This window comes from Cetorhinus maximus, chromosome 15 (assembly GCF_964194155.1).
Source record: "Cetorhinus maximus chromosome 15, sCetMax3.hap1.1, whole genome shotgun sequence".
Lineage (NCBI taxonomy): Eukaryota > Metazoa > Chordata > Chondrichthyes > Lamniformes > Cetorhinidae > Cetorhinus > Cetorhinus maximus.
The window spans coordinates 20,003,762-20,020,529 of NC_135893.1; the positions used below are offsets into that span (position 1 = coordinate 20,003,762).

Here is a 16,768-nt window from a genome sequence, read left to right on the forward strand (position 1 = left end):
ATCTGTCCATGATGACGGTATCGGTAGGAGTGACCTCCACTCAGTCAGTGTAGAGGTGAAGTCCCTCCTTCACATTGAGGACACCTTCCATCGTGTTGTGTGGCACTACCACTGTGCTAGATGGGATAGATTTCGAACAGATCTAGCAACTCAAGACTGGGCATGCATGAGGCGCTGTAAGCCGTCAGCAGCAGCAGAATTGTACTCAAACACAATATGTAACCTCATGGCCCGGCATATCCCCACTCTACCATTACCATCAAGCCAGTGAATCAACCTTGGTTCAATGAAGGGTGCAGGAGGGCATGCCAGAAGCAGCACCAGGCATACCTTAAAATGAGGTGTCATTCTGGTGAAGCTATAACACAGGACTACTTGTGTGCCAAACAGCATAAGCAGCAAGTGATAGACAGAGCTAAACAATCCCACAACCAACGGATCAGATCTAAGCTTTGCAGTATTGCCACATCCAGTCATGAATGGTGGTGGACAAATAAACAACTCACTGGAGGAGGAGGCTCCACAAATATCCCCATCCTCAATGATGGAGGAGCCCAGCACACCAGTGCAATGATAAGGCTGAAGCATTTGCTACAATCTTCAGCCAGAAGTGCTGAGTGGATGATCCATCTTGGCTTCCTCTGGAGGTCCCCAGCATCACAGATGCCAGTCTTCAGCCAATTCAATTCATTCCACCTGATATCAAGAAATGGCAGAAGGCACTGGATACTTATGGGCCAAGACAATATTCCAGCAATTGTACTGAAGACTTGTGCTCCAGAACTTGCCACGCCCCTAGCCAAGCTGTTCCAGTACAGCTACAACACTGGCATCTATCCAGTTATGTGGAAATTTGGCCAGATGTGTCTTGTACACAAAAGGCGAGACAAATCCAACCCAGCCAACTACCTCCCCATCAGTCTACTCTTGATCATCAGTAAAGTAATGGAAGGGGTCATCAACAGGGCTATCAAGCAGCACTTGTTTAGTAATAACCTGCTCACTGACACCCAGTTTGGGTTCCGCCAGGGCTACTCCGCTCCTGACCTCATTACAGCTTTGGTTCAAACATGGACAAAAGAGCTGAACTCCTGAGGTCAGGTGAGAGTGACTGCCCTTGACATCAAGGCCACATTTGACCAAGTGTGGCATCAAGGAGCCCTAGCAAAACTGGAGTCAATGGGAATCAAGGGGAAAACTCTCCACTGGTTGGAGTCATATCTAGCACAAAGGAAGATGGTTGTGGTTGTTGGAGATCAGTCATCTCAGCTCCAGGACATCACTGCAGGAGCTCCTCAGGGTAGTGTCCTCGGCCCAACTATCTTCAGCTACTTCATCAATAACCTTCCTTCCATGATAAGGTCAGAAGTGGGGATGTTCGCTAATAGTTGCACCATTCGCTACTCCTCAGATTCTGAAGCAGTCCATGTCCAAATGCAGCAAGACCTGACAATATCCAGGCTTGGACTGACAAGTGGCAAGTAACATTTGCGCCACACAAGTGTCAGGCAATGACCATCTCCAACAAGAGACAACCTAGCCATTGCCCCTTGACGTTCAATGGCATTACCATCACTGAATATCCCACTGTCAACATCCTGGCGGTTACCATTGACCAGAAACTGAACTGAACTAGCCATAAAAGTACGTGGCTACAAGAGCAGGTCAGAGGCTAGGAATCCTGTGATGAGTAACTCGCCTCCTGACTCCCCAAAGCCTGTCCACCATCTACAAGGCACAAGTCAGGGTTGTGATGGAATACTCTCCACTTGCCTGGATGAGTGCACCTCCTGCAACACTCAAGAAGCTTGACACCATCCAGAACAAAGCAACCCACTTGACTGGCACCACATCCACAAACATTCACTCCCTCCACCACTGACTCACAGTAGCAGCAGTGTGTATCATCTACAAGATGCACTGTAGGAATTCACCAAGCCTCCTTAGACAGCGCCTTCCAAACCCACGACCACTACCATCTAGAAGGACAAAGGCAGCAGATAGATGGGAACGCCACCACCTGGAAGACCCTCCAAGTCACTCACCATCCTGACTTGGAAATATATTGCCGTTCCTTCACTGTCGCTGGGTCAGAATCCTGGAACTCCCTTTCTAACCACACTGTGGGTGTACCTACACCACATGGACTGCAGCAGTTCAAAAAGGCAGCTCACCACCATTTTCAAGGGCAGCTAGGGATGGGCAATAAATGCTGGCCCAGCCAGTGAAGCCCACATCCCATGAATGAATTTTAAAAAAAAAAATTATCCATTGCTGACAGGTTTTGGTCATGGACTGAAACCTTGGGCTTGAGATAAGGCTTTCCTGGAGCAGGCTGGTACATTACTTCAGTTTTATTTGTGCTGATCGTAAGGCCAAAGCTGTCTTGTGCATTGGAGAACAATGCATGTCCAGCTCTGAACTGGGAGCTAGTGCCCAGTCATCAGCAAACAGGAAATCGCAAAGTATGTAAAGAGGATAATAACAGACTTCAGGAGGACATAGGCTGGTGAAATAGATGGACAGGTGACTGATGAACTTTAAAGTAGAGAAGTGTGAAGTAATATATTTTAGGAGGAATGAAGAGAGACTATAGAAACTTAAACAGTATAATTTTAAAGGAGGTGCAGGAACAGTGACACTGGGTGTGACATGGGTGTACACTTACAAGTCTTTGAAGGCGCCAGGACAAGTTGAAAAAGCTGTTTTTAAAAATGTATATGGCCATATAAATAAAGGCATAGAGTACAAAAGCAAAGAAGTTATGTTCAACCTGAATAAAACACTGCTTGGGCCCCAGCTGGAGCATTTGTGACCAATCCTGGGAACCACATTTCAGAAAGGGCTTGGAGAGGGTGCAGTGGAGGTACTACAATGTTACCAGGGAAGCAGAACTTCAGTTCCATGGCAAAAAACGAGAGAAACTAGGGTTGTTTTCCTTAGAGCATAGGAGGTGACAAGTGTTCAAATTCATTAAGGGTCGTGATGGAGTCAGGAGAAACTGTTTCCAACAGAATAGTCGCTCACCAAAGGATACAGACTTACAGTAATTGACCAAAGGACTAGAGGTGACATGAAAAATGCACAGGCAATTATGGAAAAGAATGCACTGCTTGAAAGAATAGTGAAATATGATTCAATAATAACTTCCAAAAGGGGAATGGGCAAGGAAACTCTTTCGAGTTATCAACAGTCACAGATTGCAACTCTTTTCGAGTACAATCACAGTTCTTGGTTTCCGGGAGTGGGACATGAACCCACAACCCTCTGATTCAAAGGCGAGGGTGCTATGAACTGAGCCACAGCTGACACCTCAAGGTCCAGGATGAAACTCTTTCGAGTTATCAACAGTCACAGATTGCAACTTCTTTCGAGTACAATCACAGTTCTTGGTTTCCAGGAGTGGGACATGAACCCACAACCCTCTGATTCAAAGGCGAGGGTGCTATGAACTGAGCGACAGCTGACACCTCGCTCTTTTAAAGAGCTGACACAGGCAGGATAAACCGAATGACCTCCTGGGCTCAACGATTCTGGGTCATTTCTCACATGATCCATACTGGTGGGTCTGAGTGTGATTGGATATCGGTTTGTTTTACGTATGAGGTTGCTGCTCCAAGTGAATTGAACCTCAAGCTCCTTCAGTCCTGGTAAAGTATTCAAACTCTGTAAAACAGTTGTGCTTTTGGCGCTCTGCCCCGACAGCTGGTCAAACTTACGAACATTCGTTTCTACAGCTAAGAATAGTGAAGATTTAATGAATGATGGGACTGGATCCTTTAAATCGGCTTGTCCTTGTTCTACGCTATGACTCTGCAATGGAGTTGTGTTTCTTACCCGCATAAAGTTTCAGATGGGGATCACAGTCTGGAGTTGAACAGTGGTTGGACGGTGTGTTGTCATAAATAGTAGAACTACTTGGTGGTGTCGCTGAATTTTGTGTCTGCAATATTAGAGGTTTAAATGCGCCGTTTGACAGTGGGCCGTGTCGTTCAGTCACAATCTCAGATCGGGGTGTTAAAGGTGACAGATATGATTGATATTCTGTGGATGCAGCAATGGCGATCGGAACCCGGAAATTGCAATAGTTAAAAACCCAAACTTTTCAAACATGCTTTCCGTAAGCCACGCCCATATCACAAACACTTTTCAGGACGGAGTTAGGTTTAAACTCGCATGATAATGTGGGCCGTTAAGTAAATATCTACATTGTAATATCACAGCTGGCGAAGATATGTCAGTTTATCCGCGCTAACCCGCACCTCCAGGATTTTCGCTTCTCTGGTAATATTACTAGTAACAAAAGTTACTTTCGCCAGTTTTTTTTTGCAACTTTTAGTTGAATAAACGCGTCACTTTCCAATGTGTGAATATCCTTGTGTCAAATGTACCAGTAATTGAGCACATTCCAGATACTATTTGAACTGTAACTTTCTCTTTTCCCCAAACAACCAACAGATGGAGTGTTCCGTGGAATGAAATACTGTGTGTAAAATGAAAGCTTCATCCTTGGCTGCTGGCCCAGACGGTTCATGTTACGATGGGTGGTTTAAATGTTTGGCTATGAGTCAAAAGGGACATAGCTGCCAGACTGTGGGGCTTTGTTACCAGGACAGTCCCATGTAAAGGACCGTATCCGCGGTACTGAATCCCTGATGGCGCAAGAATGGAGCCGAGGGAGAAACATCTTGTTTTCAGTAGTTGGTCTTATATTTTGAAAGGATTCTGATACAGAATCAGACTAGAAGATTTGTGTAAACGCCCTTTAACCAAATGTACGGAGTCTGTCCCTATCCGGGATTCAGGTGTATAATAGTTAATGTTTGAGGTCTCCCAGAAGCTCCTATTCACCAGCCATTTGTATGAGTAGCAATTCGACAGGGCCAGAAGTATCAATCCATTTGAGAGCATATTTCTGGACCAGTACTGATAGCAGAAACATTGTTGCGGAACCACACTCAGATCCTCTTTAAATCAAGACTAACTTCTGTCATTTTAGCTTAATTTCTAATACTTCTGCCTCTTGGGAAATACAGTAAAGCCTCTCCGAAGTAAAGCACAAAATTTAGGTCGGCGCCCTAGTGGAGTATTTTTGTGCGAGGCCTTAAACCAAAACATCCTTCAGTGGTTCAGTTGGACCTTAATGATCTGAAGCAGAATGTTTGTGTATCCTCGATGGTCTCTTTTATGGTGATATTTGATCTCTCTGGTTGATGCTGCATCACATTTATCGCCCTTCCAACATTTTTTTTTTGCAAAAATATACTTTATTCATAAAATATCTTCAATCACATTCCAAACCATTTCAAAAACACCATTACAAGGGTACAATCCAGGTTAAACTTTTACAAAATGTATCACCAGGTGCATCAGTACAAACAATATTACAATCATTTACAGCCTTTCATTTTGAGCTGTACAGCCCGAGGGGCTCTAAACAGTTCCCAGTCTCTCGGTGCGCTGTGGCAGAAAGGTCTTAGACAGCGACCCTTCCCCATTGCGCCTTTGCGGCAGCTGCCCCAAGCTTTAGTGCGTCCCTCAGCACGTAGTCCTGGACTTTGGATTGTGCCAGTCCGCGACAATAGGTCGGGGACAACTCTTTGTGCTGGAAGACCAACAAGTTTCGGGCAGACCAAAGCGCGTCTTTCACCGAGTTGATGATCCTCCAGCTGCAGTTGATGTTTGTCTCGGTGTGTGTCCCTGGGAACAGCCCGTAGAGCACAGAGTCCTGTGTCACAGAACTGCTCGGGATGAACCTCGACAGCAACCACTGCATCTCTCTCCAGACTTTCTTTGCAAAGGCACAATCCACAAGGAGGTGAACAACGGTCTCTTCCCCACCACAGCCACCTCGAGGGCAACGTGCAGAGGGGGTGAGACTCCTGGCGTGTAGGAAGGATCTGACGGGGAGGGCCTTTCTCACCACCAGCCAAGCTACGTCTTGGTGCTTGTTGGAAAGTTCTGGCGATGAGGCATTCTGCCAAATGACTTTGACAGTCTGCTCGGGGAACCATCCCACAGGGTCCACCCTCTCCTTTTCCCTCAGGGCCTCTAGGACGTTACGTGCTGACCACTGCCTGATGGACTTGTGGTCGCCCTTCCAACATACTGGTTTAAGAGCCAGCCTTGTAGTGTGGGTTTGAAGTAACATGTAGGCCAGGCTGGCTGGTTCTTTTCCCTAAAGCACATTACATTAAAGATGCTATAGAAATGCAAGTTGTTCTAGTAAAGAAATGTTACAGAAGTGTCATTGAAAAACACAGCTCAAAGAAAGATAACGGTGGGGTGACCAACAGTCTGTTCAAAGAGGAGTGCTTTACAGGAGTTCTTAAAGGAAGAGAGTGTTTAATTGTATACTAATTGGGTGTTAATTGTATTCGTGTGGAGCGTAATAATTGGAGACTCACCTGTGTTTTATATATGAAATACAGCGGGCTGAAAGAAGGCTGGCCTGTGGGTGGTTCACAGTATGATTGTGTATCTCTACAAACAAAAGCTCATCAGTGAAGTCTTAACTTCAGTATACACGATAGACTATCTGAGTTTTAATAGTGAGGGATGTGGATGGTTTTTGGGATGTTATTGTTGAACAGCTACCTTGGCAGCTGAAGATACAGCCTCCCAATGATGTGGTGATGGGACAAGGGGTGCACAAGAAGCTAGTTTCAGCGGAACCAAGAGTTTGTTTGGCTTGTAGAGCTGGAGGAGGTTACAGGGATGGGAACAAAGTTAGCCACATGAGATAACAAGGTCTGACGTGGTCTTGAGCAAGGGTCAGTTAATTTATACTGAGGAAGAGATTTATGGACAACAGTAAATTCAGTGGGGAGAAAATAACGGAGTTGAGATGAAGAATCAAGATCACTGAGGATGAACAGCTACTCGGGGTTGATGCTGAACCAACTGTTTCTTTATTAATCTTATTGTCAAACACAAATTACCAAATTTATTGAATTTAGTTTTACATCTTGCCCTGGGTAGCAACCCCACCACCTCTGGATCGTGCATTCAGGATACGTCCAATGTTCTTCCCTCAACCCACACCTTCAGAAAAATTGGGCTGGTTGATTTTTTTTTTTGTGCAACATGCTGCCTGAATAGCCTTTCAAATAGACTGGTTGTCAAGTACTCTGAGGACCCAGTGAGGCCTATGTGTAAAAATAAGTTCTATTTATGAGAGAGAGCTGAATGATGATCTGAATGTTTCTGATGCACTTTAGCAGTGGTACATGTCCAGCATTCAGCAGTAAGAGGACTAGCAAGAATCCATTAGGAAGGTAAAAGCAAAATACTACAGATGCTGGAGATCTGAAATAGAAACAATGTGCTGGAAAAAAAACTCAGCAGGTCTGGCAGCATCTGTGGAAAGTGAAAGATAGTGAATATTTCATGTCCATTATGACTTCGAAACTGAAGAGAGCTAGAAATGTGATAGGTTTTATGCTATTTGAAAAGGGAGCGGGTGCTGGGTCAGTCAGGTGCAACCAAAGGGAAGGTCAGGGATGGGTTAGAGATGAGGAGTTTAAATACCAAAAATGTAATTGAAATGAAAGGCAAAGGAAGTGGTAATGGTTGTAGTAAAGAGACAAGACATAGGTCCAGAGGAGGTGTTAATAGTAGAATGAAGGTTAGCTCAATCTTGAAGCAAAAACAAGATAACAGATGGGCACTTGGCAAAAAAACCAAAATGGAGGACCGAGTTCATGGTCTGAAGTTGTTGAACACAATGTGGAGTCCAGAAGGCTGTAAAGATGAGGTGCTGTTCCTCCAGCTTGCCTTGGGCTTCACTAGAATATTGTAAGCAAGCTAAGGACAAAAATATGAGCATGATAACAAGATGATGGAATGGCAAGTGACCAGAAGGTTCATTCCCTGGGCTACAGATCTTGAAACCAGGCAGATTGTTGAAGGTAGTCTATCCTCTCAACTGATCAACAATAACCAAAGCCACTTCACACAGGCATTGGGAGCTTCTAGTTTTAAATTCTGTCTTGCTGAATCTTGGCGTCCGTCCAATTTGCGAATTATGTAAATGGGGAGATGGCAGATGTAAATTCACCCTGCTCCTGAACAAATTCATTACAGACTCACAGCCAAAATAAAACTGTGCAGAGGGTTGGAAGCGAAAGGAGAGATCTTCCAAACTTCTCTCATTTGAAAATGTGGTGACCTCTGCATTATAAAACTTGATTTGGGCTTAGGCGCCGGTCCTAATGTAGTATGTTGGGTGGAATCACTAGCTAGTTCCAATTCATTCAAAGGTTGGACTTTCTGCTTTCAGATGATGGTGAACGAAGAGCAAAGTGGCAAGAGGCGGGTGTTCAAATCCGACGATAGTTCTAGTGATGGTTCCCGGGGGAGCTCACGCAGTTCAACTCCCGGCCCCGACGCTGACCGACTCCAGGAAAAGATGCGCCGACGAATTGAATCAGGAGACAAATGGTTCTCCTTGGAGTTCTTCCCTCCACGAACCGCTAGCGGTGCTGTTAATCTGATCTCCAGGTAAGGCTGGTAATACTAAGCAACAGTGAATGGCCAGATGCACTGAAGCCAAGCAGAAGGATGAAGTTGTTGGGTTCTATTGACTGGATCAGTAGGATTGCTGTGAAGTGGAGAGGAACTGACAAGCATCTTAAAGTGGGCGAGGGAATGAGGAGAAACATTTATGAATTAAATATTCCACCAAACTGGATCTAACATTGTGGTGTCATTAGGTGTTGGTTGATCAGTATAATCCTAGCCTAAGAAGTAAACATGACCCCCTACTTTGCTATTCAGATCTGCCTGCTTTTGTTTGTTGTAACAGGCGTGTGAGATTTATAGAATTACATATCTTATTGGATTATTTTATCAACATATTGTCAAAGTATTGAGATGATTGCATCACTCATGAAATGATGGGACTGTTAGTGTTGGGACCAGTGCTGTGTGCTGGAGTGGGTACAAGGTAGTGATGCTGGAACAGGTGTACTGGGGTGGGGGTTAGGGGGCAGGTGATAGGGAGGCGGCCATAACTGAGCGGCTGGTGTTAGTCCATCACTAGTTGGTTACTGTGACTCCTCCCAATGCAAATTCCATCTTCTTGGGGAAATCGGAGGGACAGATCTGTCCACAAGAAACTAGCTGGAATGGAATAGTGGAAACTGAGGGATAAGTTCCTCAGGCAATGAGAGATGCACAACACAAGGGAAAACTGTAAGGTTGGAGATGTACAGTTGAATGTTTTGGTGAGAAAGCCAGTGTCCTAGAATAAATGTGGACAGAATCAACCAAAATTTCAGGGCACCAGGCTGGTTTGATATCGATTTCTGCTTCTTCCCATAAATGCACCAAACACAAGATGGCCACATGGTTCTTGCTGAATATTCAACCCTGTCTCGTGCTGTGTCATTGTGGCTGATTTAATACTTAAAGATGCTTGTTGAGTTTCTTTTTCTCCTGCCAAGAGTCCCTCCACTTAAGGCCCTGACCCAAGCTGGATCCAGTTCAACAGGACATGGCCTTTCCTGAAAGTGATGGCTCTTGTTCGGTTACATATTCTTCTGTCTTTTATCAAACTACAAACTTCAGACACAAATTGTGGGAACATCACAGCTGAAACTGATACTCATTTTGAGCTGCTGGAGTAGGGTTAGGAGTGATTTTTCTTCCTTCCTATCCTGGGTACCGAAGCCAACTTCCACACTTCCGCCCTAGCTCCAATGCAGATCAGTAATAACCACGTTTTGTGATTTGTATGGCTCACTGGTTAAACATGCTGAACCATTGGAGAAACCACACTTGGGATTGTTTGTACAGTAAGATATGTTTTGTTGCAAGTTGCTGACTGTGACATTTGTTTAATTAGGTTTGACCATATGGCTGTTGGTGGGCCGCTGTTCATTGATGTGACCTGGCATCCTGCTGGGGACCCAGGTTCCGATAAAGAGACTTCCTCCATGACCGTAGCCAGCATAGCAGTAAATTACTGTGGCCTTGAGACGTTGTTGCATATAACCTGTTGTAACCAGACCAAGGAGCAGATCACACAGCACCTGCACAAGGCTCGGAATCTCGGGCTAAAGAACCTACTTGCCCTCCGTGGTGGTGAGATGTTAATCAGTGTCCTTCTTCTAACCTCTTTTCTTTACATTTTTCTCTTCCTGTACCCCATGGTTGGTGGGTGCGTGTGCATGTGTGAGAGAGAGAATTTACTCCACTTCCACCTATCTCAGCTGTAACATCTGTTTACCCTGGGAAGATGAAGAAGAAATGGAACTTGGGTACATATGAATATAAAGGGCCATCCAGCAAGTCCTCTTGTTCTATCCAGGCTTAGCCAAATGTTTTATTTTTATCAGTGACATCCCTGGAGCTACAAGAGACACAAAATTTAAACCTATAGTTGTTTTTCTATTGGGTTTACTGGGGTTCAATGGCCATGGGCTCCCAACACGTGGGCAATCACCAGTTACCCCACGTTTTATGCTCAGCATGTTAATGACTCTGGTAAGCTTACTCCGGTTGCAACTGGGATCAAAATTGCCCATCAAAACCAGCACCCAAGTACCCAACTCAGGCCATCGTGAAAACTATTCAATTATCAAATTAATCTATATATCACAGATAGTGTTCTACTGCTCCGTGTTCTGATTCAGGACATATGCACCAATGATCCCACAATACCAAGAACGATCCTTTTCAAAGCTCCCTGACTACAACATTCAAACAGGACAAAACAATAAGTAAGAAATATAAACACAAATATAACAGGTTTCTGGGCTAGGGTGATTCATTGCTGGTCTATCAGATTTTCAAGAAGGTCCTGGTATGTCTAAATAGCTATTTAAAATAACATGGGAGAGAAGGGGTCAAATGCATAGCTTTTCCTCCATCCCCTCTTCACTGAACTGAAGTATTGAAACCTTTCTGTACATAATAACATTACAGTAAAAGACTGTTGGGTGCAGAGATGAGGAAAAAACTGCTGTATATTCTTGAGTAATGGTCGACTTTGTGTAAAAGGTGACCTCTGACATTTGGCCAAAAAATCATTAATTTTTCATATATACCGTATATAAGTTGACCCCTGACTTTTAGCCAAAAATTCCAGACTTTTTGTACTTACCACCCATGTGCCACTGAAGTCAAACTTGCCCTAGTGCAAACCTATTCCTTGATAGAATCATAGAATAGCAGACCATCGAAGGCAGTTGTTCAGCTCCTCATGTCAATACAAATGATGTCAAGATTACCACCTCACTAGTGCATGCTGCATTCTCGCCGATCCCACCCTCTAATATGGCAGCATGGAATCAAGAAGGAGCGGCAGGTACACAGCCCAGTTCAAATTTAGACATTGAGATTACAGAGCAGACAAATAATTGTGCAACAGCCAGAGAATTCAAGATATTGGAGAAGAACGCCAAGATTGGAGGCAGCTCTATGCACAGCTTTGGCAGATGTCTAAGAATAAATGTGCAAACAGAGGAAAAATTAAATAATAAAAATACTCTTTGGCTCCTTTTGTACTACTTCTTGGGGCAGGATCGCTGGGAACAGTCTCCCATCTGGCAACTCTGCGACAGCAAGACAATGGGAGAGGTTGGATGACAACCCCTGAAAACTATTGCTTGTGTAAAAGTCGACCCCCTACTTTGGGCTAAAAATTTAGTGTTAGAAAGTCAACTTTTTACATGAGTATATATTGTATAAACCATTCTCAACCCATCAGCCCACATATGTGCTACCAAAATCTATTCTAAATTTTTCCGCCAGATAGATTGAGGACAGGGACACAGGAGTGAGATGATGGAAGGTACTGTCCAATGATTTGGAGGGATATATGAACCTTTAACAGAGGCTGTTATTCTGCAGATCCCATGGGTGATGAGTGGAAGACTGAAGAAGGTGGATTCAATTATGCCAGTGATTTGGTTAAACACATTCGCTCGGAGTTTAATGATTACTTTGACATCTGTGTTGCTGGTAAGCTCAGTTCTGCAAATCCAGTTTCTTAGTGTTCTGTTCTCTTCACTGTAAATCAGGCTGATTTAAATTTTACTTCCTTGCAGGTTACCCAACAGGGCACCCAGAGTGCAACGGTTATGAAGAGGACCTCAGATGCCTGAAGGCTAAGGTAGATGCTGGTGCAGACTTTATCATCACCCAACTCTTCTTCAAACCTGAAACCTTCCTTAAATTTTTCAAGGACTGTCGTGCAATCGGAATTACTTGTCCCATTCTGCCAGGAATCTTCCCCATTCAGGTACGTGTGAATAGAGGCCTGCAGGCATCCCTGATTCCAGGTGAGAATCTTACACTCTGGTGACACAACTTGTGGTGTAGGTCATATACCAGAGCAATAATTTCACTTAGTTTCCTATAGGAGAAGAATATTTTTGTCCTCATTCTGTAAACAGATACAGTTCAGGTTATTAATCTAATTCTCACCTTCCTTTATCCTGTGGCAGGGGTATCACTCATTGCGACAGCTGGTCAAACTCTCCAAGCTACAAGTGCCACAGGAAATCAAAGACATAATTGACCCAATCAAAGATGATGATGCTGCCATTAGAAATTATGGTATTGACTTGGCCACTGACATGTGCAAGGTTTTGTTGGAATCTGGGTTGGTGCCAGGGCTTCACTTCTACACACTGAACCGAGAGGTAGCAACTGTGGAGATTCTGAAACGACTACGACTGTGGACCGAGGATCCTAGGTAGGTTTGAACAGATAATATAAGCATGTAGATATGATCACTACAATTCACTAAACCAGGATTAACATAAACCTAATTTGGCTCGTTTCACTTGTTTATTGATAAGCTTGCATCACTATATTGGTGTAGGATATGATATTACTTAATCTCAGAAAAGAGGGTACAGTGAGGATACTTTAACTGTGATTTAGAGTCTAGGCATCAACTGTTTGAATATGTCCTAGCTTTGTACTATTCTTTTAGGAAGCTGTCATGAGATCAGGTGTACTTAACCCCTTAACCTTCTCTTTCACTACCCTCCCCCAGACGTGCCTTGCCATGGACCATCAGCGCCAATCCAAAACGAAAGGTTGAGGATGTCCGTCCAATATTCTGGGCTTCGAGACAGAAGAGTTACATCTACAGAACCCAGGGTTGGGATGAATTTCCCAATGGAAGATGGTACAATTTTTTACATCATCACTGGTGTTTAGACAATGAACAATTGTGTAACAATGCAGTACAAGAGCAGTTCATCACACAACTAAGTTTACAATTGTAAATGTTTAGCCTGATATTAGTGGCTTCAGTTGAGTTTCGTTAGTGTAATGTATGTGAAATTTTCAAACTCTATCCACCTCCATTGTGGGAAAATATCCAGAAGTACAATTCTCAAGTCAGTCCTTCCAAGCTTAGGTTATGTCTGGGGCAAATGTTTGAGTTGTGTGACATCAGGTTGAAGTGCTGATGGTTACAGACTGTTCAGCATAATTTTGATGGATGAATATGGAATATTCCAACTTTCAATTGGCTAAACTGTGGATTTACTTTCTATCTTGTACATTGGTAACATTTCACTAAATAGACACAAAAGTAACATGAGAGAGTTCATTTAGTTTTCTGCACCCCTAAAGCTTGCAAACAGTTGTACAGTGGACTGCATTCGCTGCTCCCAATGTGGTTTCCTCTACATTGGGGAGACCAAACGCAGACTGGGTGACCGCTTTGCAGAACACCTTCAGTCTGTCCACAAGTATTACCCAGACCTCCCTGTCGCTTTACCATTTCAACACTCCACCCTGCTCTCATGCCCACATGTCTGTCCTTGGCTTGCTGCATTGTTCCAGTGAAGCCCAACGCAAACTGGAGGAACAGCACCTCATCTTCTGACTAGGCACTTTACAGCCTTCCGGATTGAATATTGAGTTCAACAATTTTAGATCATGAACTCTCTCCTCCATCCCCAGCCCCTTTCCGATTTTCCCCCTCCTTTTTGTTTTTTTCCAATAATTTATATAGATTTTTCTTTTCCCATCTACTATTATTTTTAAGTGTATTTCCATCCATTGTTTTATCTCTACCTTTTAGCCTATTTCGATCCCTTCCCTCCCACCCCACCCCCACTAGGGCTATCTGTACCTTGCTCGTCCTGCTTTCTACCCTTAATTAGCACATTCCTTTAGATAATATCACCACCTTCAACACCTCTTTGTCTTTTTGTCTGTGACATCTTTTGGTTATCTCCACCCATCACTGGCCCTCTATCCAGCTCTTCTTGTCCCACCCTCCCCTTAAACCAGTTTATATTTCACCTCTCTTCTATTTTTGCTTAGTTCTGTTGAAGGGTCATTCGGACTCGAAACGTTAACTGTGCTCCTATCCGCAGATTCTGCCAGACCTGCTGAGTTTTTCCAGGTATTTTTGTTTTTGAATTGTACAGTGGATATCTGCAGATAACGCTAAGTTGAACTTCATTGGTGGCTTTGCCCTAGTTGATCAGTGTCTAGATTCAGTATGATTTTATATTTTGTTGTTTTAGGGGGAACTCATCATCTCCTGCATTTGGTGAGCTGAATGATTACTACCTCTTCTATCTGAAGAATAACTATCCTAAGGAGGAGCTGCTGAAGATGTGGGGGGAGGAGCTGGTAGATGAAAAAAGCATCTTTGATGTCTTCACAGCGTATATCACTGGGCAATCCAACAGCAATGGGAAAAGGGTAATAGAACTGTAGTGATCAAGTAAAACCCTGCTAAGAGGTTACTGTAATATTTATTGTAATTAATTCATAATCATGTAACAGCTAATCGAAACTTAAACTGTTCCAAATTAAAAATGTAATTTGATGCTCAATTTTGACTTTCCCAATTGTTTACATAAACTGCTATCAGATTAAGTTACACAGTACAGGAGAATGAGGCTTCAAATCTTCAAACGTTTAAACGAGTGATGTTGCTGATTATTGTCAGGATATTTCAATATTTATGCACTCTCGACATTGATGTCCGATAAGCATATGTGCATGTGTGTATATGTATATATGGGGCAGAATTTTGAGTTCGGTGGGCCCAGGACTGGCCGGGAAATGGGCCGCCACCCGCAATCATCCCCCAACCGTTATTTCACGCTGGCGGGCCAATTAAGGCCCGCCCAACACTGAACACAGCTCCCCACTGGTCGGGAAAGGCCGAACGGGAGCAGGGTCTTGTTGGCTGCCGGGTCCGATGGCGACCTGGTGGCCGGTTTAAAAACAATGCAGGCAGCCCCTGGAAGGCTGCCAGGGAAGAACGTCTGTTCTGCGTTAGTAAACTCGAGTGATGGAGTCGAATGCGGCTGGAGACACCAGGCAGGAGGGCAGGTCGGGTGGGCATTTGGCCCTCCACTTTTTGGATGAGTGCTTTGTGGTCCTCCTGGAGGATGTGGCTGCCAGGAGGATACCCTTGTCCCCAGAGATGGGAGGAGGCGGCCACCACACCTCACAAAGAGGGCATGGGAGGAGGTTGCAGCGCTGGTTAGCAGTCATGACGTGGTGCGGCGCACATTGGTGCAGTGCCAGAAGAGGTTCGGTGGCCTGCTGCGCTCGGGAGGGGAGAGTACCATGTTGGCATGGGTCAGTATGCAGGAGTGTTAAGGTGTGGCTGTGCCCCTGTGGAGCTCAGGGGTGTTAGAGTCTGAGTGCCAACTGTCAATGACGCCGAAGCTGGCCAAGGGGTTGAACTCTGGCTGCTTGGACTGAGTGCCTTGTGGCTCGAGGGCCACGGCTCTGATGTGCCCTGCGAGTTGTTCCTCAGCTGGGGTTGGCCAGGCTGCAACGGCGCTGCAGGTAGAGAGTGGACTAATCAATGCTCCTCTGTCTTTTCAGGAGAAGGCTGGCCATAACCAGTCAGAGAGGTCACACACAGGCGGAGGCCTGCCCAACCTCCCCGGGTTCGAGCAGGACGCCCCTGAGCTGGAGGGCCAGTATGCTTCACGTGCAACCCCGAGCATGGAGAGGCTGGGATGCCAGACAAAGGAAAGAGCACAGTGCACAGAGGTGAGTTTCAGATTGTGCAACCAATGTATAGTCTCTTCATTGATGGGGGCCTCAAACCTGAAGTCCCCATTGATCATTGAAAGACGATGGCACCATGAAGCAGATCTCCATTTTCTCACCAGGGTGCTTGCATGCACAGTGAGTGTGATGATAACTAATGACGTGTCCTTGTTCTGCCTTAGATTTGCCAGCACGCACTCACTCTCTGGACCCTGAAGGGCCACCCCTAATGCAGGAGGACCGCCAGGCTTCATTTGGACCTGCGTCACACCCGCTCTCTGAACCAAGCACCAGCACAGATACCACCAGCTCTGTGGGCATTAGATCAGCAGCAAGAAAGTCGGTGCACATTGGTGAGAACACTTCACACTCGCTTGAGGTGCAGACGGAGGCAGAAAGTTCCCAGGGCACTGACAGTCAGAGGACTGCTGGGGACCAAGACAACGCAGGGTCGAAGGCAGATGATGAGCCTTTGGAGTCGTCCATTAGGTGGCAGATGCTGGATGTCCAGCGGGATGTGCGGGAGTATCTGGCAGAGATCCATGAGAATCTGTGTGCCATGGTCTCAGTTGTGGAGGAGTCCATGCAGAGCATGAGCACTACACTGCCTCCATTAGGAGACTGGTGACTCTCATGGAGAGGCAACTCCAGGAACAGAATCAGGGGTACCCGGGGTTGCACTCGGACCCGCAAGCCCTCACACAGGCAATGACCTCAGGTGGTCAGTGCCAGTGTGGGAGATGGATGAGGCAACCCGGTATCCCAGCTAGGT

The 16,768-nt window shown here is 45.1% G+C and overlaps 1 protein-coding gene across 2 annotated transcripts in view; it reads left to right on the plus strand.

Annotated features, from left to right (window-relative positions):
- The window catches only part of mthfr (methylenetetrahydrofolate reductase (NAD(P)H)), a 30,072-nt gene that overhangs the window by 4,487 nt on the left and 8,817 nt on the right, over nt 1–16,768 (plus strand). For both annotated transcript variants that reach the window (XM_078557985.1, XM_078557986.1), the window contains 7 exons: nt 8,282–8,502; nt 9,848–10,086; nt 11,857–11,967; nt 12,054–12,247; nt 12,453–12,703; nt 13,010–13,144; nt 14,502–14,682. In XM_078557985.1, the coding sequence (XP_078414111.1) occupies nt 8,282–8,502; nt 9,848–10,086; nt 11,857–11,967; nt 12,054–12,247; nt 12,453–12,703; nt 13,010–13,144; nt 14,502–14,682 (1,332 nt within the window). The remainder of the gene's footprint in view (nt 1–8,281; nt 8,503–9,847; nt 10,087–11,856; nt 11,968–12,053; nt 12,248–12,452; nt 12,704–13,009; nt 13,145–14,501; nt 14,683–16,768) is intronic.